Source organism: Semicossyphus pulcher, unplaced genomic scaffold (genome assembly GCF_022749685.1).
Source record: "Semicossyphus pulcher isolate SPU_LCO1_2020_fin unplaced genomic scaffold, fSemPul1.0.p SCAF_23, whole genome shotgun sequence".
Taxonomy (NCBI): Eukaryota; Metazoa; Chordata; class Actinopteri; order Labriformes; family Labridae; genus Semicossyphus; species Semicossyphus pulcher.
Window position 1 is genome coordinate 8,000,324 of NW_027211697.1, and position 26,062 is coordinate 8,026,385.

At 43.2% G+C, this 26,062-nt stretch overlaps 1 protein-coding gene across 3 annotated transcripts in view; it reads right to left on the bottom strand.

The window, feature by feature from the left end:
* arhgap44a (Rho GTPase activating protein 44a) overlaps positions 1 to 16,829 on the bottom strand; it is a 29,623-nt gene extending 12,794 nt beyond the window's left edge. For all 3 annotated transcript variants that reach the window (XM_069674072.1, XM_069674071.1, XM_069674070.1), the window contains exons 1-12: positions 16,548 to 16,829; positions 5,502 to 5,541; positions 3,903 to 4,022; positions 3,695 to 3,771; positions 3,479 to 3,590; positions 3,222 to 3,298; positions 3,030 to 3,144; positions 2,777 to 2,845; positions 1,927 to 2,008; positions 1,351 to 1,478; positions 647 to 758; positions 121 to 202 (exon numbers count right to left, since the gene is read on the bottom strand). In XM_069674072.1, coding sequence (XP_069530173.1) covers positions 121 to 202; positions 647 to 758; positions 1,351 to 1,478; positions 1,927 to 2,008; positions 2,777 to 2,845; positions 3,030 to 3,144; positions 3,222 to 3,298; positions 3,479 to 3,590; positions 3,695 to 3,771; positions 3,903 to 4,022; positions 5,502 to 5,541; positions 16,548 to 16,600 — 1,067 coding nt within the window. In that variant the 5' untranslated portion in view covers positions 16,601 to 16,829. The remainder of the gene's footprint in view (positions 1 to 120; positions 203 to 646; positions 759 to 1,350; positions 1,479 to 1,926; positions 2,009 to 2,776; positions 2,846 to 3,029; positions 3,145 to 3,221; positions 3,299 to 3,478; positions 3,591 to 3,694; positions 3,772 to 3,902; positions 4,023 to 5,501; positions 5,542 to 16,547) is intronic.
* Positions 16,830 to 26,062: the final 9,233 nt, after the last annotated feature.

The following is a 26,062-nucleotide window of genomic DNA, read 5'->3' on the forward strand; positions in this document are numbered from 1 at the left end:
GATAAATATCACCATTTTTCACTTTGGCAGTTAAGACCTCCTGTATAATGACCTCGGACTATTTTCCGTTCTTTATCGGGGCCGATGGCATAATTCGAGAAAATCATTTTGCTAACTCACTTGGAAGCCTGAATCCATTCATCGTAAAGTTCAGTGGTCATCAGTGGATCAGGGAGCTCTCGGAGGTACGATTTCAGAGCCCCTTTTGGATGAGAAAAACAGGGTTTTTTTAGCAGAAGGGAGGGTTGTTTACTCTCTTCTGCGTACTCACTAGGCCATGCCCCATATCCCCACTCCCCTCCAGCAGGCCCTTGCAGCTATAGCGCAGCTGCCAGATTCAGATTGCTCAACACAGATTTCATGCTAATGTGTGAAATGGACAGCAATAACATGACAAAAGCCTCAAGGACAAGAGCACTGAGGGCAGCAGTGATGAACGCGGTTACGCTTGCCCAAAGCACCACATTTTACGCCAAGTAGGTCCAAAACTTTTGTACAGAAAAACAGTTGCAGAATTTGAGCCAAAGTCTCTGCCTTTACCATGAATATATTTCACAGTTTGTTTTCTGAATTGCAGTGACAGGGAGTAGGTGTTGTTGTTATGGAAGTGGGCTGTGAACAAGGCATTCGTGTGGGTGTAGTTCACCTGCGATAGCGTGCGGGTCGGAGGAGTACTCCTGCACATCCAGAACTCCACAGTCCAGGGACGCTTTCAGCTTCTTCAGCTTGGAGGCTGATGGGGCCACTCTGAAGAGGCCCTACAACCCACACACAGGAAAGACATAATCATGTGTAATTATCAGTTCTGAAGTGACCAGTATTGTGTATGAACGATGAGCAAAAGTAATAGCCTCTATCGTTGTGCACTTGACATTGGTTGATGACAGCACAGAACCTACAGGACAGAAGAACCTACATGCTTAGTCATTTAACTACAAAACATGAAGGCTCTATTTGCATTAAAGTAATGCAAAATAATATTTTTATGGCTCTAATTATCAGGGGGAAAAAAACAACCATCATAAAGATAAGCAACCTCAATCTACTAGCCATGGTTCGTGGTACAATCTTGTTTACTGTGGCAAAGACGCTGCGACTCGTCCTCTCTCTCCTTTCCCAATTTAATGAAATCTTTATTTAAAAGGTCAAGAAGGTTCGAGCCAATATAAGCTTTCCAGTATGACAAGGTTAGATAAAGTCAGCTTTAAACTATTCATTAAACCAGGAAATAACAGCAGCTTTGTCAATAAAGAAATAAAAAGAAAGGAGCACGGCATTTTTATTTGTTTGCCTTCAGGTTCATGTGAATGCAAGGTTAGTGGACGTATATCTACATGTGTGTGTGTGTACCTCCTCTTGCATGCCGCACTCCAGCAGCATGGTGACACAGGCTTCGATGGGGAAGGCGATCTCTCTCCCGCTGATATTCAGGTGTTCCTCCAGAGACTTGCCGAACGATGGTTTCTCCACCCACGCCTCTGCAACACAAAACAGCAGCTTGAATCACCAACGGACACAAACACACCTCCGTAACTTAGCTCAATATCCTCCTGAAACTTAGACCAGTCACTTCAAAGCAGTATTTGTGAGAGCCTTTTATTTTCTGCATTCACCAATTAAATTCTGACTATAATTTCCTGTGATTTTCAAGGTGAGATTACATTTGAATGTTTTAGTTCACCACATCTCTATTTATGCTATTTATTAGCAAACTATTATGCTTAAGGACTCTGTTTGGTTTAACACTTGTAAAGTAGCCACTGCTTAAATATGAAGGTGGATAATTACAGCTTAACAAGATTATTATGTGACATGTCAGGGCTGTTACTTGTTCTCTTAATATTGCTTCAGGTGCAGAATTGGAGCAGATCTCTCTCTCTCTCCACACACACACACACACACACACACATACACTGAGTGACTCACCTTGGTGAGCTTTAATCTGGGGCAGGATACTGTGAAGAATCTCTAATGACTTCCGGTGATATTCCGCCTGGGTTTCTATCAGCTACAGGAGGGGACATGAGGGGACGAGATTAGAACAAACAATCCCAAAGTCTGTCTCATCTAATTAAACTTTAGATTGCCTTCAGTGTTTACCATAACCTGTGTTAATGTGCAGAAACAACATTATAGGAGACATATTTTAGCTATGCAATCAATTTTCTATTGCTCTAACGTGTTTTTGAATGACGTTGGTAAAGTTTATTTTCGTTTAAAAAATTGTATACATATTTTAATTATTTTTCAGAGCCTCTCCTTCCTCCTGAAACGAACAAGCTGTTTTGCCATTCAGAGGTTAGACCTTAGCCATGATTGGCTGACAGTATTTGGAGTGACCGTGTAGCCCCTCCCCCATGTGTGCGATCCCACGTGGGGAAGCAGCCGCACTGCACTGTTGCTTCAAAGTTGTAGAAAACATGGCTGCTCTAGGCTCAGTTATTCGGCCTTATATGTACGAGCCAGAATCGGACCCTGAGTGTGAGGGACCCAGGAGTTCCCAGGAGGTATCGGAATAGTAAGTTGGCAGCCTGAGGTGAATGACGGTGAATGACGATTGGTTCTACGTAGAAACCTGCAGCTGTTCTGAATGGCCCATTTCAGAGGCGACCTTTTTAAACATGCAATTCTGGAAAAACACGGAATTATGCAGTTTTTACTTTTTCACTGTGAATAATAAACACCCAAAAATGTAAAACACATGCAAGAATATTCCTTTAAAAGATACAGCATTCACTGTATTCTCCGCCTGGATTTTTATGATAAATCCACTTACTGTCTGGAAGTAGTTTGCATAGTCTATTTCTTTGGCCACAAAACTGTACATATCTGCTGACAGCTGATCCTGAAACAGAAAGCATGAGAGCAACCATCCCATAAGAAATTATCTCACCCACAGAAAACTGTAATATCATCCTGGCACTGCGCTCCATTTGTGTCCGATACATGCAGGAGGGAAATAAATCAAAGTGAGAGCAAAGGAGCTGGAGGAGGGAGTAACATTGGAGTTGCGCTGATTGGCTACTCACCCGACAAATCTCCATCCGATTGGCCGCCTCTTCCATCTCCTCTCTGAGGGACTCGGCCTTGGCGCCTGGCTGCAGCGTGCTCGGGTGACTGGATGACTTTGACGACTGGTGAAATCTAAAACAAAAAGAGTATGTTAATCTTCTTATAACCTGAGCTTTTATTTTGAAATGTAGAAGCTCTTAAATGTGCACCTTGTCCGAGCAGAGTCCATGTCCAAGACAAGTTTTGCTAAGTGCTTCCTTTGTTTCTGGATGTTGGGAATATCCACCTGGAAAAAGAAGTGGAGGATTAAAGTCAGCTCAGAGAATTAAAGTGCAGCACTTTTATGTAAATGAAGACCATGCTCCACTTGTAATTTTATGTAAATGAAAATAAAACACTCTGTTAATCATTTCAGGAAGGTGTTATGTCCTAATTGGTGCATTAAGTCAAAGCAGTGCCAGCTCACCTCAGCGAGCACGTAGAGAGGCTCCACCACATCTCTCTCTATCTGGAACTCAAACTGGATGAGCTCCTGGGCCAACTTCTCCTCCGTCTCCCCACACATCTTCAGCATCTTCCTGTTTGGTTTACACATGGCCACAATGAAGTGTAATTAAAATGGTAACGCAGATCGAGGAGAATTCAATAGCCAAGTCAATAATTAAAGATGAATGAGACTTACCCCAGGAGAGAGTCATCCCCCAACACGGCAGCCCCCTCAACCATACACTGTGCCAGCATCGTGAGCGGTAGTTTTTTCTAATAACGTAGAGACATGATATTAAAAGAGCTTCTGTTAGACTCTTACAACATAATGAATAATTAACTTTAATCATCACTCATCATGTCAGTTGTCAGTGTCTTAGAGAATGATGGACGCAGGTACTCACAGACGGTGACTTGACAGATCTCTTCTCCATATCTGTGCCCTGCTGACCCTGCAGGCAGGCAGTCAGCTTCTTGTGAGTGCTGTGTGTCACCTGCTTGACCAGATCCAGACGCTTCTCCACCTGGAGGAACACACACATACACATGTACACACACATCAGACACACGCATACGCTCATGTATCATCTGTCATCTCTGCTGACGCTTCATAAATTAACACCTGCTCCTGTTGTCACTGTATAGATTTGTTAAGTACACACAGAGGTTGTAGTGTTTGGGGCAGCTCTGTTAGGTCACGCTGTGATTGGGTGCATTCAATTGAACTTGGGGCGGCTGTGAATCAGTGGCAGAGTCGGTCGTTTCTTAATTGGAAAGTTGGCGGTTCGATCCCCGGCTGCTACCGTTGCATGTCGAAGTGTCCTTGGGCAAAACACTGAACCCTGAATTGCTCCCAAAGGCATAGCCATTGGGTATGAATATGCAGAGATGCTGAATGGATATTGGTACTTAGGCCTTTGCCATCAGTGTGTGAATGTGTGTGTGAAAGGGTGAATGTGACATGTAGTGTAAAAGCACTTTGAGCAGTAGGACGACTACAAAAGTGCTATATAAGAGCAGTCCATTTTACCATTTACTTAAAAATGACAACAAATTATAATCATGTTTTGAGTTCAAGTTTTAACTGACATTTGCCTCAATGTTATAAGATAAGATAGAGCTTATTGAGGGAAATTCTAGTGCCAAATTGCTCAAAGATTACAGTACAAAATAAGAGTAATACAAGACAACCACTCAAATATAAGTAAAATGTAAAATATATAATTATATACCGGTTGAATGGAAAAAGACAGAGCCTATTATAATAAGAATAGTACAATAACATATTCACAAAATGAAGCTGAGTAGAATGTAGTGATGGCAATTACATTCAAAGTCATATTTGCAGTGATAATAAGAAGTAATAAAGAAACTTGTATTGCAAGAGATGAATATAGCTGATAAATTGAATTCATAACTTTAAAAAAAAATGGATTAAATTGGATTGAATAATCATAAGTCACAAGCTCTGACTGACTACATCTACTGCATGTCAGGAAGTGATTGATGGCTCCTGCACACTGTCCAACTTGCAGACAATACATTTATTTGTTTGGTTGCTGGGAATGTTGCAAGCAAATAAAAGTGTGCTCATTGTTTTCTCTCCTATGCACCTGTCCTATGAAACAGATGTGCTAAGTTTTTCTCTACTTAGGAAGTGATTAATCAAAGGGAAAAGAAAGACAAATAAACTTTCTGCTATAAAACCTGTTCAGTCTCTGGACTTTCTCAACTGAAACAGACTGGAAAATAAACTTCACTATTCAGCATGTAATCCAAACAAGACCTCGCTTCACTTTAACAAGACAAAAACATTATACCCATTGATCACGCTCAAAAGCAGCCATCATTATCACATTATCCACACCTGTTAATCTAACACAGCATGAATAATGACAGGACTAACTGCTTAGAGACCGTCGATTCATCAAGCATCTGGCTCGCACATGTTGTGATCTCCCTCCCTACTTACACACACACTCCCACACACACACTTAGCTCACCTGCAGAAGGTCCTCGCTTAACACCTCTGTTTTTTCCGCCCTGTGAAGATAAAAGCGAGAAACAGTTAGGGCAAAAGTCAGTTTATGCTGGATGTAACCGCTCTGTTGATGAGCGTGTCTTTGTGCACTGCAAACAAAATGTTTCTTTAATCAATCAACTTGCTAGTAAATCTCTCTCGGCAGGCTACACAGCCGGTCATGATGGATATTACAGATTGGTTTCATTCTCTATCATGAGAGCACAAAACTTATTGCTCCCGATAGGCATAAAAAAGTCTAAAGCATCCGTATCCCATTATTGTCATACGCCCTTTTTTATGACACACACGGGACAAAGTGAAATATTCTAATCAGAGAACATGTCAGACAAATGTCCTCTCACATAAATAAACCTCTTTTATAAGCACCACATGACAAGCTATCTGTATGTTGTCAATGTGCCTTGAGGCTTTGTATCCTAATGTATGTCATGTTGGTGTGTTTGTGCCAAAATGTTTCACAATAAAGTCCCAGCAGCCTTGAATTGGATGCAGACTCATTCACAGATTTTCTTCCCTCATCATCAATGTGGCAGTGCTCCCAAATGGGTGGGCTATATCCGTGCACCTGTCCCTTTGGAGCGTATGTGGGTGTGCATGTGGCTGCGAAGGCCTCGCTGAGTCATGATCTTAGACAATACATAAGAGCAACATATACCGCGTTGACGATCGGGCAAACTGTTCAGGCTGAAAACTCACCGGGGCGTTAGAACTTCGGCATGAGCAAAACAAGCAGGAAGGCAGCGAGCAAAAGGCTAACGATTCAAATATGCCAGTTCACGCCGAGGAGCATCACACCCCTCTGTGAATCCAGCAGACTGGGGACTTAGCCAAAGACTGAAGGAAAGGGCAGAGCTTCACTGCCGCTGAGGCAGATAAAACTACTCATCCGGAGAACTGAATGAGCCATAAGCTGAGAAAAGAGCAAACCACTGGATATCATGAATGTATGGTGTCAGCTCAGTTCAGATGGCTTATATTTTAAGACTTTGGTTCTTTTTCAGTGTGGAGATTTCACAACACAGCTCAATATGCCTTTTCAGAATCCTTCAAGATTGTCTTATAGGAGCACATAACACGCAAAACATTTAAAGCAACAATCCAGGACCTGTGAGGACAAATCAGAGAGGAGGATAACATGTACTTCCTGCCCAAAAGGCCTGTAGACTGGCAAGGGAGTAACTGCTTAGGCAGACAGTCTGGCCTCCTAATAAGAGTCGAATCCAGACCCCCAGCAACCACCCAGTGGTGCACATACTCTCTCAGCACTTCCCCTTCCTGTCTGCACAACCTCTTCCTGCTATTGTGCCCCAACTGTGCCAACGCCAATTGTGAATAATAGCTTTTTGTATCATTTATTGAAAACTTAATCTGAATTCATCTCACCATTGACCAAGAGAATGGCACAGGCCTTGCTTTGTGCTCTATTATTAATCAGCCAGACAGAAATACATCAGCAGCACGTAGCTTAAATGCTCTTTTCATGCGTGATGTCTCGTCACTAAGTTGGTCCAACACAGAGCGAGCTGGGACTCTGTGTTGCCCCCTCGCCATCACGCTGAAAGATCACAGTACTCAGGTGCATCTGTTTAATACTGACATGCAGTTGTGTACACATGATCCATACATTGTTGCCAGTAACAGACAGCATTAACAATGTCGGTTATTAGCATCCCTGGTCTCAGTGCCAAGCTGAGAGCATGAAGCCATGGGAACTGGGTCAAACCATGTACCAATGGATCTCATCACAGCCAGTCTCTTGGAAAACTGCTTTGCTCACTGAAGTAGGAGGAAAAATACAGGAAGTGTGCGAGTACATGCTCTCCTCAGAGAGAGAGGGAGACAGAATGATAGCAGGGCGGGAGATTTCTGGCATAATTTGTGAGGATAAGTGTGATCGCAGATTGCTGATTACATGACAAAGGGGGTAAAAATAACCCAAGCAGTGCACCAAAGTTTGGCTCCGTTTTGCTGCAACACCCAACTGCCTCTTAAAAATCTCTCTATCTTTTATAAAAGACCTTGGGGGCAAGACTGACACATGTATCCCATGCTGAGTGTGTACCCTGGAGCCCTGCAATGCAGCTGTGAGCTCGTCACAGTCTATCTGGTATCAGATTGGCTGATCGAGGTGTCGCTTGGGAGAATATGGCAGCTGAAGGACCCTAAAAGGGGCGCAATCATACAGATGGGAGAGGAGCTCCAGCAGTGACAGGGAGGTGGAGATGCTAGTTAGCAACGTTTTGCAGAAGTGTAGCCTACAGACCAGTTCGTCTCTAACTAATATTAACCATATTCTTTGTAACTATATCACAGCTGCATATGTTACAGAGTTGAGTGTTTTTTCAAAGCAGTGACCTAAAAATTAAGAATTAAGTCAACAGGAGTGCTAAAAACTGCTGTTCCTTGAATGGCCACTTGAGGCTAGCTCAATTCCCACTGACTACTGAAACAGGGTTTCGGTTTACATACATACATACATTTTAAATATATATCAAGCATTTTAATAATTTTAAGGACTGCAGTTCTGTAAAAACAAGTGTAAGCTTCATGGCCCGACAGAGGATGCTGCTAGCTGTCTGATAGCTACACCTCAGCTAATGTAAACTGCTGAACTTGACATTTCGACCATGTTTGAGGTGGTTTTGCCTACAGTGTCCAGCCAGTCTGCTCCCAACAATGGGCTTTTTGGTCTCTATTTTCGGTTTGTCATATGTACAGCTCCGGGTAGACAGAAACAGCCAAAACAAGTTGCTAACTCAGAGCGGCCGCACAAAAAAGGTGGAGCGCTCTGAAAAAAGACGCTGGGTGGCGTCCTCATTAGAATCAATTGAAAAAAGACGCTGGCGCTCAGAAAAGGGGCTATGTGGACACGAGGCCTTAAGTGATACTGTATGTCTTGCTATGTGGTTCATTGTAAGGACAGACGTCCTGGTTTGTTGGGTTAGCTCGTTTACTACCTGAGTAGCCAGCTAATGAATTAGCCCTGGGCTAAGACCATAACTATTTAACCTGATAAATAAGTGTTTGCTAAATTAACTAAGATACCCTCCCTCTTCTCCAGCTCCCTCTCTCATCTAAGTATGGTCACTTTTGGCTGCCAAAAAGCAAGATGGCAACTGCGAGAGAGCCACACTTCAGGCTTCTGCAGGCTTTACTCAACTGAGGGAATGCAGATACATTGCAAACAGAAAGGATGGGTAAAAGACACAATTTGTTCAGTGCATTTGCTGTTCACAACAAGGGTATGAAAACTTAAACCCAGACATCTGGCGTTCTCGCTGACCACAACTGATGTGGCCATTATGACCCAGACTTCAAACAGATCTGAGCCTATCTTCAAAGACAGCAGACCGCCTTGTTCTTTCAGCTTGTTTGTTTTCAGACAGTGGTATTTCCTCTTAGGAAAGCAGTGTTGTACATAATCGGCCTGTGAAGACGCAAGGACAAAACAGCACTGCAGAGGCTGACAAACAGGGGGTATTAAGGTTTCTTTGGCCATATAATAGAACCTGATGTAAAGCCAGGAGATTTTGGAGGTTAGGAAAGAAATTTGTCTCAGCAAATAGTGTGCAGAATGAGTCCTTGGAGGGAAGTAAACACGTGGGAGAGTCAGCAGCCATGTGGGCGGTGTGCTCATGGAGGGGGGGGGGGGGGGGGGGGGGGCTTTGCCAGCTTCATGCCAACCATCTGCCACTTTGCAGGCATCCCTTCACCTGGAGCTGCTGATGACTTAATTCAAACATGCACACACTCACACATACACTCACAGACTCACATGTTCACACATCTATGAATATTCTGATTAATTTCTTTCTGAGCGAGACATGCAAAACCATTTTAAATGTTTGTCTCTACAGCACTACAAATCTGTGCAATGCAAAAATAAACAACTGAACCAGGAGGAAGATTAATTAGTCGAAACAATATTCACACAATGAGATCAACTGCCAGACTTTGAATAACACCCCCTCCACCTCAGCATTGACAACGTGTTGATGAGAGGGATGGTCTGAATCTGTCGAGGACATCTGGGCTCGTGTATTCACAGCTGGCCAAAGAGAAATGTAATTTTAATGTGCATATTTTCCCAGGGCCCTTAGACACTCCAAGTCACTGTAATTCCATAAAGCTGGATGTAAAATGTGTGCACCAAATACCCTGCTGACCATATCAGCCGCACATTACGTACACATGTCTTATATAATAGATATTTCTATCTTAAGATATGTTAATGTTGGAAATCCTCATGCTCACCCCCCCAGCACTGTGCATGGTTTATGAAAGCATTAATAATCCATGTGGACATAATCAAAAATAATCATAAATAAAATAACTAAGTAGTCTTGAACATATTGCATTGGTAGCTAGCCAACTGTCAGTTCCACCTGACACTACAGGTCCACCTGAGACCAGCTGAGCTAAAAGAAAGTAGCCATGCTCTGCTTTGATCACACTGCTAGCATTGCTAACTAAAGTGCTAACTCTGAGGCCTGGAAGAGCTGTGCTAGATGCTAGGTCCTGTGCTGCAAGGGGAGGGTAGTGGAGCAGAATGGTGGCCCTGGGCCTCAGCAGGGCACCACACAGCCCGGAGCGCTGGCATGAGATCCAGTCAGCCACACACACATACAGGCCGAAGACACACACACACAAAAACACACTGCAGTGTTCATACTAGAGATGCTTTCTGAATATTTCTCTATTTAATGCTCTTTTTTTTCTCCAGACCTTTGCCGTGCAGACTCATCTAGGGGCCCACTCAGTTTCCTCCCAAATGACAAGGCGGAGGGCTGATGGGAGGCAAGGTTACTAAAACAGAGAAACCCACTTACTGTAGTTGTCCAGCAAACTAGGTCACAGTTCTGTTAAGTATGCAAGAATAACTGTGAGGAGTGTACACACACATGCACACAAGTGTGCACGCACACAAAACACACACATGTCCAGAGAGGGAGTGAATGAGAGAGACAGAGAGAGAGAGAGAGAGAGAGAGAGAGAGAGAGAGGGAGGGAGCCTGCAGCCTTCTGCAACGTTTCACTCGAAACACAAGCAGTGAGTTATCTCTAATAACTTTATTCATGGTGAATAATTTCCACAAGAAACACTCTGTGACTTAACTGTGTTTTTACACTACCGAGCACAAACACCCTGCACCTAAGTGATGTCAAATGTCCAAGTACAGAACATCAAATAGACGGTGGCGTAGAATGAGGCGAGAAAGTTCAGGCCATGAATGAACAAATGATCACAAGACCTCAAAACATTTTTCTCCTCCATTTTTTAAATTTGACAAGAAACAGCTGATACCAAATGAGCGTTACAAGGCAACCAAAATGAATGTAACGTTTTACATCTACTGTATAGAAAAGAGAGTCTTAAAATCACCTTCTTCTTCTTCTTTTACATGGAAAATAAGTATTTGGATTACAGGCCACGATGGATAAACAAACCAGGAAATTAATATTAGTGGATTGATCCTTCCTGTTTTGTCCTGTGAGCATTCCTGAATGGAAGGAAGTGGGCATGGTGATAGGGAGTTGCTTTTCTCCCAAGCTACTTCTAATGACAATGCCTACCACTGTAGCTAGTCTAACTTACAGTCAGTGTTCAATGGAATTATGTAGAACCTAACTACATGCACAGCTGTACTTCACTAAACAAGGCTAGGTCAAAACCTAGTATGTGGCTGACCGCATCAGGTCAGTGTGCGCTTTAGGGGGCAATGTGTTACAAGGACTGTCCTTATGAGGCTGATGACAACGTGTTTGAAAGCAGGTGCGTGCTGCGGATGTAGGTGAGGACAGCGGACGAACAGAGGAGGCGCAGCCCCGCCTACTCCCTGAACAAAGTACCCAGAGCCATGTAGACAGAGAGTCGCGTCAGTGGAGGTCCAATATGCTCCATGATCCGCCATTGCGATATCGCAACTCTCTCTCTCTACGGCTCTGAAAGTACCGTCACTCAGTAAGTTAGTCAGTCAGTCAGTCATATACAGACCCATGTGTAGGGCTGACCCCTGCCTGTCAGCCAAAAAAGAAGACTTAAGAACAAAGATGGCTACTTCACAGTAGAGATTATAACCTCCATAATCCAACTTTTGTTAAAAACAATTCAATCTAATAAACTAAAATAACTTTTAACAGGATAATAAGAGGATACATAACCAATGTGTACAGTATACGTCCTTCCTCAAGGCTTCACAGCTTTGTTTGCATTTGAGTCATTTGCTGTATTTCACTCAGGCCCTGAGGTCACTTCCTGTTTGGGATGAGCTCATGTGCAACAGACTGGGTCAACCCTGACACCCGTTGTACATCATAACTGTGGTCAAATCCATTTCAAAGGTCATATGGTACAAAAACAAATCAAAGTGCAAATGAGAGTCCCCCTTAAAGCTGTTTTATTTCTTACATATGAGCTTGTATTGTGCTGATTAACAGTGAACCACCAGGACATGGGCTCTTTAAGAGGTTAGCCTTTTGAGGGAATCAGCGTCATAGAAAGAAAGAAGCAGCCCTTCTGTCAGATATTACATCATCTCTCTTTTGATGGCCAAAATGGCTCTTGACAAAGGCTCTTTATCACTAACTCTACCCTATGCCGTCTCTGAGAGGCACAGACGGGTTTATGGGAGGGTCATCAACATGGATTCTTCTTGATTCTAGCACTGAATGGCACTAAATTTCTTCAAATAAAGATGAAGAAGAACAGTTATGACTAATTTCTGATAGCTATGACTACCGCCTCAAAACTCTTATCATGAAAAGGCCTTGGCTTGTTAAATAACACGCCGAGTGTACAGTCCTGTCAGGATTTAACAATGTGATCAGCCAGAAACGATACCAAAGTGAACCCAGAGGAGCAGTGATTCACCTGCCCTGTGAAGGCCGCTCGCTCGGAGATCTCAACAGCTTTGTCCTCATCTGCCAAGCTGGGGGAATAATGGCAACTTTGTGGAGGAGGGAGAGAAAGAGGAGAGGAGGAGATGCTGCATTGGCATGCAACAGGGTCGCGTACTACATCTCATGTTACCTGTCAGCTACCATATGCTCTCTTGGAGTCCTGCAAGTGTTACACATGTGCTAACACTGCGCTGAATGTAGAAACAATAATGATTTATGCATAATGTGTTCTCTTCTGTACTTATGTCAGCATTGGAGTGAAAGGTTAGTAAGTGCATACACACTTTCCACTTTAGTCTAGGAAGTTGTTTCAGAATGTTGGCCTTGGGTATTTCACCTTTATCCTATATGCTTAGAAACCCTTTCTATGAATCTTTTATCAATGAGAGGTCAGTGTTCAAGCAAACATATTCACCTCCTGCGTCACATTGCGTCAGATGGAAGAGAAAGTGAAACCAAGGGAGATGATGTGGGAGAGAAAAAGCATCTACAACTCATCTGCCAGCCCACAAATGGCTGCCATTTTCTGATAATTGCATCGTGGAGTGGTGAGGTAAAGCCTGCCCTAAAGGCACGAGCAGGAAGAATGCTATTACCACACGCTAGTGAACATCACACAGGTGAGGGATGCAGAGTGCGAAGATGGATGGTGGTTGGAGAAGCGATTCGTCACGAGGGTAGGGCTAGAGAGTGTGGTGCCCTTTCAAAGGATAAAAAGATGTGTCTGTGCCTCTCTTTTATGAGTAAAATTCCCTCATTGTACAGCATGAAGTCTCACAGACTCATATCATGGACTCTTTTAAGCAGGCTGTCCTAGACCTAGATTGGGCAGTGAGTTGGGAATAGAGAAATAGGTCAGAAGAAATGGAGGGTGGGAGTATGCTGAACCAAAGTCATCTTACCCTGGCTTGTTTGGTGTGTGTGAGGGCATCATAAATGTCCGTTTAAAGACAAATAAAAAGACCTTTAAATGAACTTTTGAGTTGCGCAAAACACTGAGGCCTCCATTAAGCCTGAACTAGTAAAACTGATGCTTTATGTTACAAAAACCCCACACAATTAACACAAATGAACACAATCTCAGACATAATTTATCTCGCTCTCGCAGAGCTTTCACACCCTCCTGTCTCTCCCGCTCTACCATAACACGTTTCTTTTAGCTCTACAGTATGCATGGCTGCACATCCTCCAGTATGAAAGTCTTGCTCCCAAAGTGGTGATTGGTCAAGCTGGCGATCACATGACTAGGATCCCACCCAGGCAAGCGGCAGCAGCAGAAGCAGCAGCAGCAGCCTTGGTAGAGGCAGAGGGATGCTGACACAGCACACCTGATCGCCAACCCCCCACTGAAAAAGACCTTCAGTCTCTATCACATATAAGACGCATGTTAATGCTGTCAATGCAGAAAGACTCCGACACACACACACAGTTTCAAAGTCATAACATTTCCAACATGGCTGTGTGCTTCTTGTGGATTTGTTGAGCTGGGTTGAAGAAGCTGGGGAGTGGTCTGCGGTTTTAACAGCTCCACTGGGACTTATGAGGTCACCAAAGGTCAAATGCTCAAACCAGCAGAGTAACGTCGTTCCACTCTGAAGATGGGCGAAGCTTGAGTCAGCAGAACAGCATATCTGAAGCCTCAGTGGCTACAACATGGAAAATAACTGACATTTTTTACTCATTTTTGCAGGCCTTAATACCACTACTTTGTACTTCATCTCATACAGCAAATAAGAAAATGGAAAGACTGCATTTTTAAACTAAATGCATCCCCGATTCAGTCAACATTAACCAGTTACTCCCCATGGGGTGTGTTCAGCAGCCATTAGAACCGTAATGCCATTCTCCTCCTCGCAGAAAAGGAGCCCCAGCGATGTGTAGAGCAAAGACAAGGGGAGTATTAGAAGTGTGGCATGATGGGAATGTTTTGTGTGTTTACATTAAGATGCCTCATTAATCTGAGCATGTACACACATTTATCTGACCCCACCCACTGATCCCACGCTAACAACACACCGAGGCATGTGCGCGAGGACACGTGGATCCAAATAGACAAGCATGCAAAGCATCCAAACACGCACACACATTTCTCCTGTATGTTTGGCACTATGGAGGGACGTTGTCGCCCTTTATTTAGGATGCAAACATGAGAGAGAGAGAGAGCACTTTTATTCCATCAAATTATCTGAAGAGGAGAAAGCGATAAACAAAAAAGAAGTAATAAACAGGAACAGCATGCCGACCTTTAGGGAGCAAATACTCCTCCAGACTTTTATTTCTTAGCAATATAAAAACAGTTTTTTCCAGAGCACCTTATGGCACCATGATTACGTGTAATTTTATCATGAGTGGACAAACTGCGGGACTGAAAGTGTTCCTTTCAGGCACAATATACTGCTCCAGTCCAAACCAAGAAAGCTTTGTGTGATCTTGCTTCATTCTTTGACATTGAACTTGCCCAGAAAGCCCAGAAGGTACAGTTTTTGCTATTGATTTCCCTCCATGTCTCCCAGTATGACGCCTCTGTCTGACACCGCTCAAGGTCACCAGAGGGTCATACCTGTTACTTCCTGCCCTAACCCATAAACCCAAATAAAGTGACAAGGAGTCCCCGTTTCGGATGAAGCAATGTGGGAAGCGGATTGCCGTGAATTGCTGTGAATTTCCGACTATGCTATGATCTAAGGGTTTGAGAGCTGTGAACAGTAGGGACCATTAGCAGGAGGGGGCAGGTCCGTTCAGGGAGAATGCTGTTGCTCATTATGGCTCTGTGGTACGTGCAGACCACCTCAGCAGGTTGCTGCTTCTGCTCTTAAGACAGACAGCTTGGGAAAACAGCTGAATGTGAGGCGAATATTGTACTCACAACAGCAGCGGCATGCATTACATGTGGGAAGTGCGTTCAAATAAGGCTGTGCCGGCAGCCCGCCTGCCCACACACGTATCCAGAATCACACCCACACACGCGCGCTAATGAGTCACAGAGAAAATCAAAAGAGTGGAGGTAGAAAAAGCAGCCTGAATTAAAAAAGATGGCACAAACTTGGCCTGCAAGGTGTGTCCCCTGAATGCCACACATGCAGCCTTGTAATAATAATGACCCCACACACCTTCTAGTCATATCCCCCCCACCCTTATAGTGCAGAGAACACCTCCTGGCCCAGCGCTGCTTGACAAGCTGCTCTGCCCCCCTGTGAGGTGAATGAACAGGGTGGGGGTGGGGGGGGGGGGCACTGATAACCCCCTATAGGACCTGTGTAAAAGGTCACAAAGCATCTATTTCTGCAGGTGGAAGGGGGTTTCAGGAGCACCCAGATGCAGGGGCAGGGCAATCACATGACACAGACTAAGGGTGGTAAATTCTTCCAACTTCACCTCTCATAGAGTTTTTTTTTGCACTTGGTTTAAGGAAGCAGTGCTAAATACAAAAATCTCCTTAAAAGTGTAAAATAAATATCTAATTTAAACCCAAAAAAGTGTGTCAGATAGATGCCAGGTGCACAATACGACCTTCAGGAATTCATGCACTTGATAACCCACGCCTAGGAGGTGCTTCCCTGCTCACAGCTGATATTACTGCGTAATGAAAACATTGCGCCTTTTTCCATTTTGCCTCACGTCGCAGCCCACACCGCATCCGTCTGCATCACGTTCACCTATTGACAGGTTCTGTGACAGGAGGTGAATTTAATCACACCGTATCTTCACAATCGCATGTATTTCATACTCCACGGGCGACACCTTGTTTTAAAAAAGGGGGTCGTGTCTGTGTGATGTCTGTGATACTGCGATTGTCTATATTTAATGTATTTCCGTGGGCAGGTTGTACTGGGGCAATGCGCCTACACGCTGCCTATGCGGTAGCTTCTTCCTATGGTCATTACGCGTAGGAGAACCAAAGGCGTTTTGAACATGGGCTATTCTTTTGTTCCTCTGCATTTGTACGATTGCAATGCCCACTGTCTATTCCTTGCATTTAGGCTAATAACGTGTAACATAAATCATATTTGCATGGATATGATTCACATCCTAATGGGGCCATGCAGGGGCTTTCTCTTCCCTTTAACTTAACCGGCAGGAAAAGCGCACGGAGAGGGTGTGCTTACCTTCCCACCGTTTGGTTGGCGAGCTGTCGCATCCGATTGAATTGCTTCTTCATCTTGTATTTTTTGCGTTAACACCTACAGGGGGAAATATTCCGCATTATTTCTCGCAATATAACGGTCCGTGGTCCACACAGGCGCAACAAAAAATCCAATCTGCCATGCTGTCCTTCCCTCATCGCAAGCTGCCAACGCCGAAAACTTAAAACTCCACGATTACATATTTTCAAAACATATTTTTACATCTACATTAGCCCCACTGCCTGCGCAGGGATGCTGGACCAATTCACCGCGGGCACTCGCAAGCAGAGCGACAGCAGTGACGAGTAGCGGCTGCGCAGCATTGCACGCTGGGAAATGTAGTAAGTCAAAGTCGATGCCGAGTAAAGAAGGCGCGATCAAACAGGCACGTTTGTCTTTATATGAATTAAAATCGAATTTATTAATCTAAATTTTCTTTTAATTACAACAAAGCGTGATACTGAAATCCTAAAACAGCGGCCACAAAGAATTCAGAAGCCAATTCAGCCAAGCGTGGGGAAACAAATGTGGAGCTATGCTTTGTCATATCCATATTTTTATTCTGTAGGTGCTAAAGAGAAGAAATAAATGTCTCTTAAATGGCCTTTTTCTGCTTTCATATTTTCATAATTTACCTTGATTTATTATCATATTACGCCCCCTAAAATAGTGCGAGCATTACTCTGTAGACACAAAGGTGGCGGTAATTATTCACTGAAACGTTCATTTCTGTCACTCAGCCTGGTTAACATCCCCATCTAGTGTTGTTTATATGCCATTGCAGCTAAAGGGTACAAAGTTGTACTTATTAGTTATTCTTAATTTTAAAAAAAAAAAAAAAGTTAATGAACAAATATACTATACTGAGGCATACGTTTTTTCCTCATAATGTAATTGTTAATTTTATTGATATCACTAAATATGTTTTTAAAATATTTTTTTATTCATGTAATTATTTTAAATTGCTTCACACATTATATATTGCTGAAAATAAGAAGTATGGCAGGTCTGTTCATTTCCTTTCTGAAAGTTAAGAGTGATGCTGTAACTTTATTTTTCTGTCTGCTGCTTTTAGGTTAACTGTCCAGAAGGGAGCAGTCTTGTCTTATACACATCTTCAGCACAGCAGTGTGAAGCTCAAGCTTCAGCATCATGACTGGCCTGTTCACTCGGTCAGCCTATCTATCAGTCTGTTGAGGAGGCCTGTCTTGGTGGATGCTATATGCAGGCTTCATCTAAGTATACAACCATTATTTAAGTAAATGCATGTTCATTAGTCACATTGCAAAGACTATCACAACCAGATTTAAGTTGTCAAAGCAGTCACTGAGGACATTTGAATATTCATTTAGTTGTACAGTGAAGGTGTTATAATACATACAGGTATAAAACGCGATACAGCTTTTTTATGTCTCTAATATTGAGAGCAAATGAGGCTGTTTGGGGCTTTGAGTAAAGCAATGACAACACAATATGTTCCTGTCTGTGCTGCTAACAGGACAGAGCAGTTACAGCCCCGAGTCAGGAGGGATGCCCTCTGGCTCAGTGTCATAAGGCCTTAATAGGTCAACAGGTGGGCTGCACACTGCTGCCAAGGGGGCTCAGAGGCCTCAGGGAGTAAAAGATACAGAGACATGGCTGTTCCCTGCCCTCATTAATCTCCCAGGTTGGAAATTGAGAGGGGCGGAGGCCTTGATCTCAACCTTTTGACCTTGTCAGATCATTTGTTTTCATTAGTCCCCACTCAGACGAACCGGCCAGTCCCAGTCCAGACACCCACCCTGCCCCCCCAAAGCAGGGACCATTTCTGAAAGCATCTCCTGGGGTCTTCTCGACTCATAACCCCAACCCCCAAAACTTACTGCTCTAGAGAGTCTCAGGACGCTTCTAAATCAGCATGGATGATGCTTCACATCCGCTGGCCTGTTCCAGAAACTCTCTCACCGGTAATCCCTCCACAATGCATCATGCCCTCGTGTACAGAAACAGGAAGGGCGAACATAAAGTGAAACTACGAGGGAATTGTGAGGTGGGTTTCAACTCCCAAATATTATTAAAGACTTCCCAGGTTTGAAATCATATTCATCTCGTGAGAGTTAAACAAGAAAAAGATGTGAACGACGTTTCTTCATGCGGCCTCCTGCTGTTCCTGTCAGTGTGAGGGGTGACTGAGAGTTCCTCCTCTCACTCTAATGCTCCTCTGCTGGGCAGCTGGGGACTAATTGGCTCCCAGTTCAGCAAATGAAGCCTTCTCCCAGGTCATACCCTCTCCACCTGATGACCCATTCCTGCTACTGATATGTGGGCTGCACTTTGACAGCAACCTGGTCAGACAGAAGCCCTGTTGTTCCAACGCCGAGGCGTGCTATTATAGCAGTCAATCCTGCAGAGCAACACTTACAAGACCCTCGCATGCAGTCATTAGATGTGTTAGATCTTGCTGGAAACAAAATGATGCTGCGTCAAGTGTTAGCTTTGCTCAAAAACAAACAAGGGTGGAGCCTTAGGAAGGTCCTAATGGCATGTTATGTGCTCAGGTTTAAAAGCTAGCTGGTCAAAAGAAGGGATCGCCACGTTCATCATGCTTGTGTTTTATCTTCAGACGCACAGCATCAAATTACCCAGATCAATCAGTCTGGGTGTGAGGGGTGGGTTCGACAAGCCTTTGGTCTGTCATTAAAGAAAAGTGTGACATATTCATCAAGGAGGTGTGTGCAGGGCAACAGGTAAGCACTGTGAGTCGTGCACCCCGAAGCTATAACTCAAAGGCCTAATTTTAATCTACTTTTAGTTTTTGCACATGCAATATAATCAGGGATCAATCACAGATGTTGCAATTTAAGCCAATCTTTAAAAAGAAGTGTGTTTGTCTTTGTAGTTGCTGTTTTTGTCTCTTAAGTCCTGGGTGTGGAGAGACAAAGCTCCCCGTACACATTAACACCAGCCTTTCAGGTGAACCTGAGCGCTGAGGCCAGACTCTGTGGTGTGTCTTTAAAGGGTTATCCAGGGCCATAATGAGCCCCGGCAAGCCCAGCGCCGGGCCTAATGAAAACGCTGTGACATCTGAAGGGGAGAGATATTACAGGTCTGAACGACGGGGGCTGTTTTAACATGCATCAAATGACAGAAAATGATGGTTATCACAAACACCTTTCAGACGCTAAATGCAGGTCTGCCGGCGAAAAAGGCCTGGAGTTGAGAGACACGAGCGGAGCACTAAACACAGATGGCAAGTTAGAAGCTCGGCATCTAGAAATAAACAAAGAAGAGATGGGAATGAGACATGAAAGCACAAAGAGACGACTTCAACACTTGTTATATTCATAAGGTGTGACGAAGAACTGAGAGGATGGCACCTTAATGTTCCCAATCAAGGTGTCACCTACCACAGCAAACCCTTTCATCACCTATATCTTCTAGCATGCAAACATAGGCTAGTGTATTAGATGATGATAATATCAGAGAGCTCAAACATATAAAGAGGGAGCGATTAGATTAATGAAGTCATAAAACATGCTATTTATTACCAAAATAAAACTGCAATGAAATTAATAACAGATCTCAAAGTCTTCAAATCTTTTTTGAGGAACCTGTTGCAGCTCACTTTGTGTGGCTACTTCACCCAGATAAAAAGTAATCTACACAGACACTGATGTAAAAATTGTTATAACTACAGGCCGATTAAGGTATATAAAGATGGTGCGCCTCCATCTACTCTCATTGTACTTATTTGAAGCCATCTTGAGCTGGTGACGTCTTTTGGAGCCAGTAGAGATCGGCGGGTGGAGCCCCGATAAAGATGTCCCGCCCCTTTCGCTAAACAAAACACACATATGTCAGCGTATTTAACAGCAGAACTCCTTTACTCTGCTCATCTGGAACAGACCAGCTGCAGGAGCCGCATTTGTCAACAGAGCTGTCAATCATGGCGTTAGACCCTTTTTATAACATCAAATAACTAATTGAAACAAAACTTGTCAGAAATATGAACACTTGGACGTAAATCAGCATGATAAGAACTAACTATAACGACAGATACCATGTTTGAGAAAAATGTATTTGACGTGTATTTAGATTTTATAGTTTGACTCATGTCCCATCTGTTAACATGAAGGAGGCGGGCTTTATGTGCACGTGCGCGGACGTAACGGTCCTGGACTTGTTTCCGTTTGGTTTTGCAGATTTCCACATTGAATTCTAAAATTGAACGTATCTATCGCAAGCTATTTTGACTGACATGTTAGTCGCTGTGAAGCGGCAATGACGCATCGCACAGATGTGGATAATTTTGTTTATCAGCTCATCTTCAGAACTTTCTGCCATTGTCGTCCCTGCTGCTGTGTTGACCCTGTCACGTCCCCTCTATGCCTCTACACTGCCCCCACTTTTCATGAGCATGCTGCATCTTGTGGACGTGCACAGCCCTCGCTCTAAACAGACGCAGGGAACGCGTGGCAGCTGTCATGCACACGCAAACACGTATTTAAAAGTATATTATCATATCTCCAGCTTTAGGGAGCTATCACGTCGTCCATCTTTTTATACAGACTATGCTGCAGGCATATAGAAACGTTATTATCTCCATCTGTAGCTTTAAAATACATGAAGTAGGTGTGATTTATACCAGAAGTCAAGTTAAATTGGACAAATATATCATTTTCAACCTTATTATTTACTAACATTGTAATTTGTGTGCAGTCTTCCATCCATCCATTATCTTTTCAGCTTATCCAGTTCAGGGTCGCGGGGGGGCTGGAGCCTATCCCAGCTATCATTGGGCGAAAGGCAGGGTACACCCTGGACTGGCTGACAGTCAATCACAGGGCTGACACATAGAGACAGACAACCTTTCGCACTCACACCATGGGAACCCAAGCATGAACAGGGAGAACATGCAAACTCCGCACAGAAAGGTCAACTTTGCCCAAACTGTGACCTAACTGTGAGGCAACAGCGCTAACCACTGCACCAGCGTGCAGCCCGTGTGTATTCAACGAAATCAAATTGAATCAAATATTAGCATAATAAGCAGTTTCTGGTAGAAATGACATCTATATCCATTGCCTCATTTTTGCTTTTCTGAATAAGGTTGCCTATGGTTGTAACGTACTGCTTAAGCTAATATAAAATAACTAAAGAAGTAAGCAGAGCACCAGACGTATTTCAACAGCACATGTATAACACATGAGATGAAGTAAAAAGTTAGCAGCAAAGCTTAAAGGTATTTCAACTAATTTGACTGATCTGCAAAGCTTTTCCCTGAAAAAAACATTTCTATAGAAGGTCTAATACAGTTTACTCATGGGCCCTGTGAAGCAGAGCTAACCTTGACCTTTCAACCTCCACTTCTTACTAAACTCCTCATTATGGTGTTAAATAGCCTGAGTGCCAGTTATAACTACATTGCATTACACAAAGGGCCATCATTATTTTTATCAGCCTTTAGATCATGAACAGCTCAGTGTTCTAAAGAGTGACAGGTATTAGCCCCGGGGCAAACTCATTGACGCGCTAAGTCTTACGATAATACCATGTTACCGGCATGCTGCTCTCTGCCGCCTCTTCTTTAATATAATTTCAATAACTGTTTGCCGGGGTGTGGTGAGCTCCAGCTGCAGTGTATTGTCAATAAATCTGTGTTCAGAGACGGAGCGTGTATCTACTTGTGAGCACACACAAACACTCATAATAAATGAAAGGTTGTGCTTGGAAGAGAACATGAATAGGGAGCAGATGTCTATCAGAAAAAGGGTGCTCAGTTTGGGAGATCAATATGGGAAGCTTATTACCAACAGAGCTTTGCATGGATCATTTTATGCTGTATGACTCAAGTTGATTCAAGTTGAAGTATATTTGTATACTTTTTTATATACTCCCTATATAAAAATAAGCATGAAAAAATAACATCTGTAGGTGTTAGAACACGGTGCATTGTTGTACAGACGTTACGTTTAAGGCTTGTATTTTAAAGATATAATCTTGAAGATCTCAGTTTCGTTCTTTTTGGAGACCCCTATGGCGATAAACGGTAATTGCGGGAGCACACTTCCCAGATATCCAGACAGTATCACATGTGTGACGTCCACGGTTGGCTCCGGTTGTAACTCTTAATTTTCCAGGTTGACGGTCGCTTTCCTTTTTAGACTGTTTGCCTTCATCTGAGCGTCGAATTTGTTTCTTTTTCTTTGGATTTTCACTTATTTTTGAAGTTGTATCTGTAGTCTTCGATCTTTTCTTTGTTGACCGGAAAAACTTTAAACTTTATTATCCCAGAGGGGAAATTCTTTTTCACAGACTGTAATAACATACATAGACTCCAAATAAACATTGACAAAGTATACAACCACTGTGCAAAACAAGGCAAAACAAAAACAAGACATGACACTCTCAGCGGGGCCTGTTGTTCAGGGCTGCTATCACTGCAGGAATCAGGCTTTTCCCAAACCGAGCTTTCCTGCACCTTAAAGCTGGTATCTGGTCCTAGAGGGCAGCGGGGTGAGGTGGTCGTGCAGTGGATGTGTAAAGTCCTGTTCTATTGTGTTTGCAATGCGTGTAATGACCCTGTTATTGCAGTCTGTGAGGTTGGGTGTGGGTAAACCAATGATTTTTGCAGCAGTGTTGGTGATGCATGTTAATTTGGTCCGATTTCTAACATAGAAAAGCAGCCGCTTAGCTCCGCCTACCCTCTCTGGCAGACCAACCACTGCTGGCTGATGGAAAACGCATCACTAACTGGGCGCTGCTTGTGATTTATTTATTATACACCCAGTCTGTAATACTGCAAATACAAAGGCTTTCATCAGTGGGCCTTAGGCTCAATCACCATTGTGTTACCTCATTCGGCGATAGACAGTGACATCTATTTTTGGTTGATTCATCTTTAAAAGTATATTTCTATTCATTTTAAGCATAACATTTTTTTTAATTGTAGGCGTCGGACCATTGTGCACTGTTGAACAGATGTTATGGTAGACTTCGTGCTCGTATTTTAACAGGAAATCACTCAAGATGGAAACTTAAAGGATTACAATAATGCAAAAATGTATTATTAACAGCTCACAGTAACACTACTCAGTGTTATAACATCAGCCTTTGTGAATATTTGTTCTTTTATTCAGAGGTTAATGATATTTTAAAGTACTGAGACTGACGGAGCATAGCTGTTCTCCACATCTTGATATTGTTGCAGGTGGAACATTTACACATGCACACACACACGCACCGGCCGACACACACACACACACACATACAGCACATTTGATATGAGACCAACACTTGTGGAAACCAAGGCCTGGAGGTAGCCTTGGCATTTCATGGATCTGAAAGACGGATTGAGCTCAGATGGTTCAGGATTTATGATGTGAGGCGAGCAACCTGAGGGACAAGCCAACTCCTCCCTGGGCTGGCAGCCGCCACTGATAGAGAGATTTACAGGCAGGATATTACAGCTGATTGCTCTTAAAGCATGGGAAAAGTAAAAAAGAACACACAAATAGTGCATGCTTGCAGGAGGCTTGAGAGCTGTATTAGCACTCGATCCCTCAGCACTTGTTCGAACCTAAAGCTTCAGAGACTCAGGTCAAGAACGGCTCTGCCAAACTGAGCTCTGAAGGGTGCATAAATCAAATGTTCAGAGAGCTCTGAATCCCCGAGTTAAGATCAGCGTGCGCAGTGTGTATTTGGCAAAAGGCTTGATCCTGACCTCGGAAAAGTATGTTTAATAAAGGTGGTTTATGTGGTTTTTGGTATTCGCCCACCCTTACTGCTGCAGATTGTGCTGTAAATCTGGAAAAGGGTACTTTTTCAATGGACTGTCACAACCCTTATGAAATATGCATTCACTAAACATGTTTCTAGTGCAGCCGTGTGTTTGTCTAATGCTAATGAGCGTGCTTAGCCCCGCAGAGAGAGTTCATAATCGTCAATACACTGTTTGCATTGGCTTCATGTGACTTTTTATATGTGGAATCAGTATATTATTATTGAAATGAGGCTTCTTTGTGGATAGAAAGTACAATAAATTTAAGTTTGCGTGTTTTTCCTTCTCAGGATTTGCGTTCAAAAGGTTGAACTTAATGTAATAATCATCTTCTCTTCCTGCTGACAACAGTGTTGAGGAATGTAGGAAGCATCAGCGTGTGGCTCTGATGTCTGACTGACCTTACTTCCCTCAACCCTGAGCTGAACTCCATTAAGGGCTGCCTGCAGTCTGTAATTTAACCGACAGCCTCTTATCATGTTTGTCTTGTCTCTTCCTTGGGGGGGTTGACTGCTTGCCCACAGACCAGCTTGACTTCAATTCAGGAGGTTTTCCACAGAGAATAACGGATATGACAACTGCGCGACTGATGGAAAATTCAACTAGAGGAATGAAAAATGACTTTGTACACGTCTAATGAGCGTAGTTCAGAGCAAACAGCGTGTGTTTGAGCTATTATTGATTTATTTTAGTGCTTTGCTTGGAAATGGATATAGTTATACTTACCTTCCAATCGGCCCCATTATTGTATTCTTATTAAACTGTTGAGTTTTGCAACTTCGCGGCCCCAAGGTTCATGAACAAGACGTTACTAACCATATCCACTACATGCAGTTTTTAGTTACTGTTTATTGTAAAGCACATAGAAGTGCCATATAGACTAATAGGACACCCCATAAGTGTTGCTATGAAGCATTTCTTTTTTCTTTTTTTTACCTTTTTTTAAGGTAATTAAGATAATTTACATAATTAATTTTAAGGGTTAACATTAATATTTACATGGTATTCTGTTCCTTTTATTCTCAAAGGTAACTATTTGACAGGGTGCACTCTGCCTGTAATGACAGTGACGTGATGTATCACAGTTGTGGTGAGTGTTCAGTTGTCCTACAGTTGAGACGGACATCCAAGGTGTACTAAGACAGACCCACATCGAAAAAGGTATATTAAATTAAAAATTGGAAAAAGCCACTGTCAGTCAAAGCTGGTGTTCTCTGTAATCAATAGAAGCAATAAAATTTGAAATTGGCGCCATAGCTGTGGAGAAAGTTGTACAAACAGCTTGTGGTTTCGCCCGTTCTATATTCCTAAAACACCCAGCGTGCATTGCGCCTCTCCCTCTGAAAGGAACGGCCCAGCAAGAGATGCTGGAATGAAATACTACTGTTTTCCAGTCAATGACATTGATCGCTGCAGGCAATGGCTCAGAGTGGTACAGTATCCAAAATACGACGAGAATATACCGTTATCGTCTAAAAGATCTTCAGGTCTGAAGTCTACATTTCAAACTAAACGATTTTGAACGAGACATGACATCAGAAGCGGGCGTCCTAGATTGAGGAAGTGTAGTTTAGCAAGCTCCCTGGCCTCTGCCAGATGACGCGTTTCATATAGTCTGGCGGAGGTTTTCCAGGGCCCATTGGAGAAGCGGATAGCGTCCTCCAAAGGTAATTTTTTCTACCATAATGGCATTAGCTCCCCATAATAGCATGATAAGACTGAGGTTGAAAATCGGCAA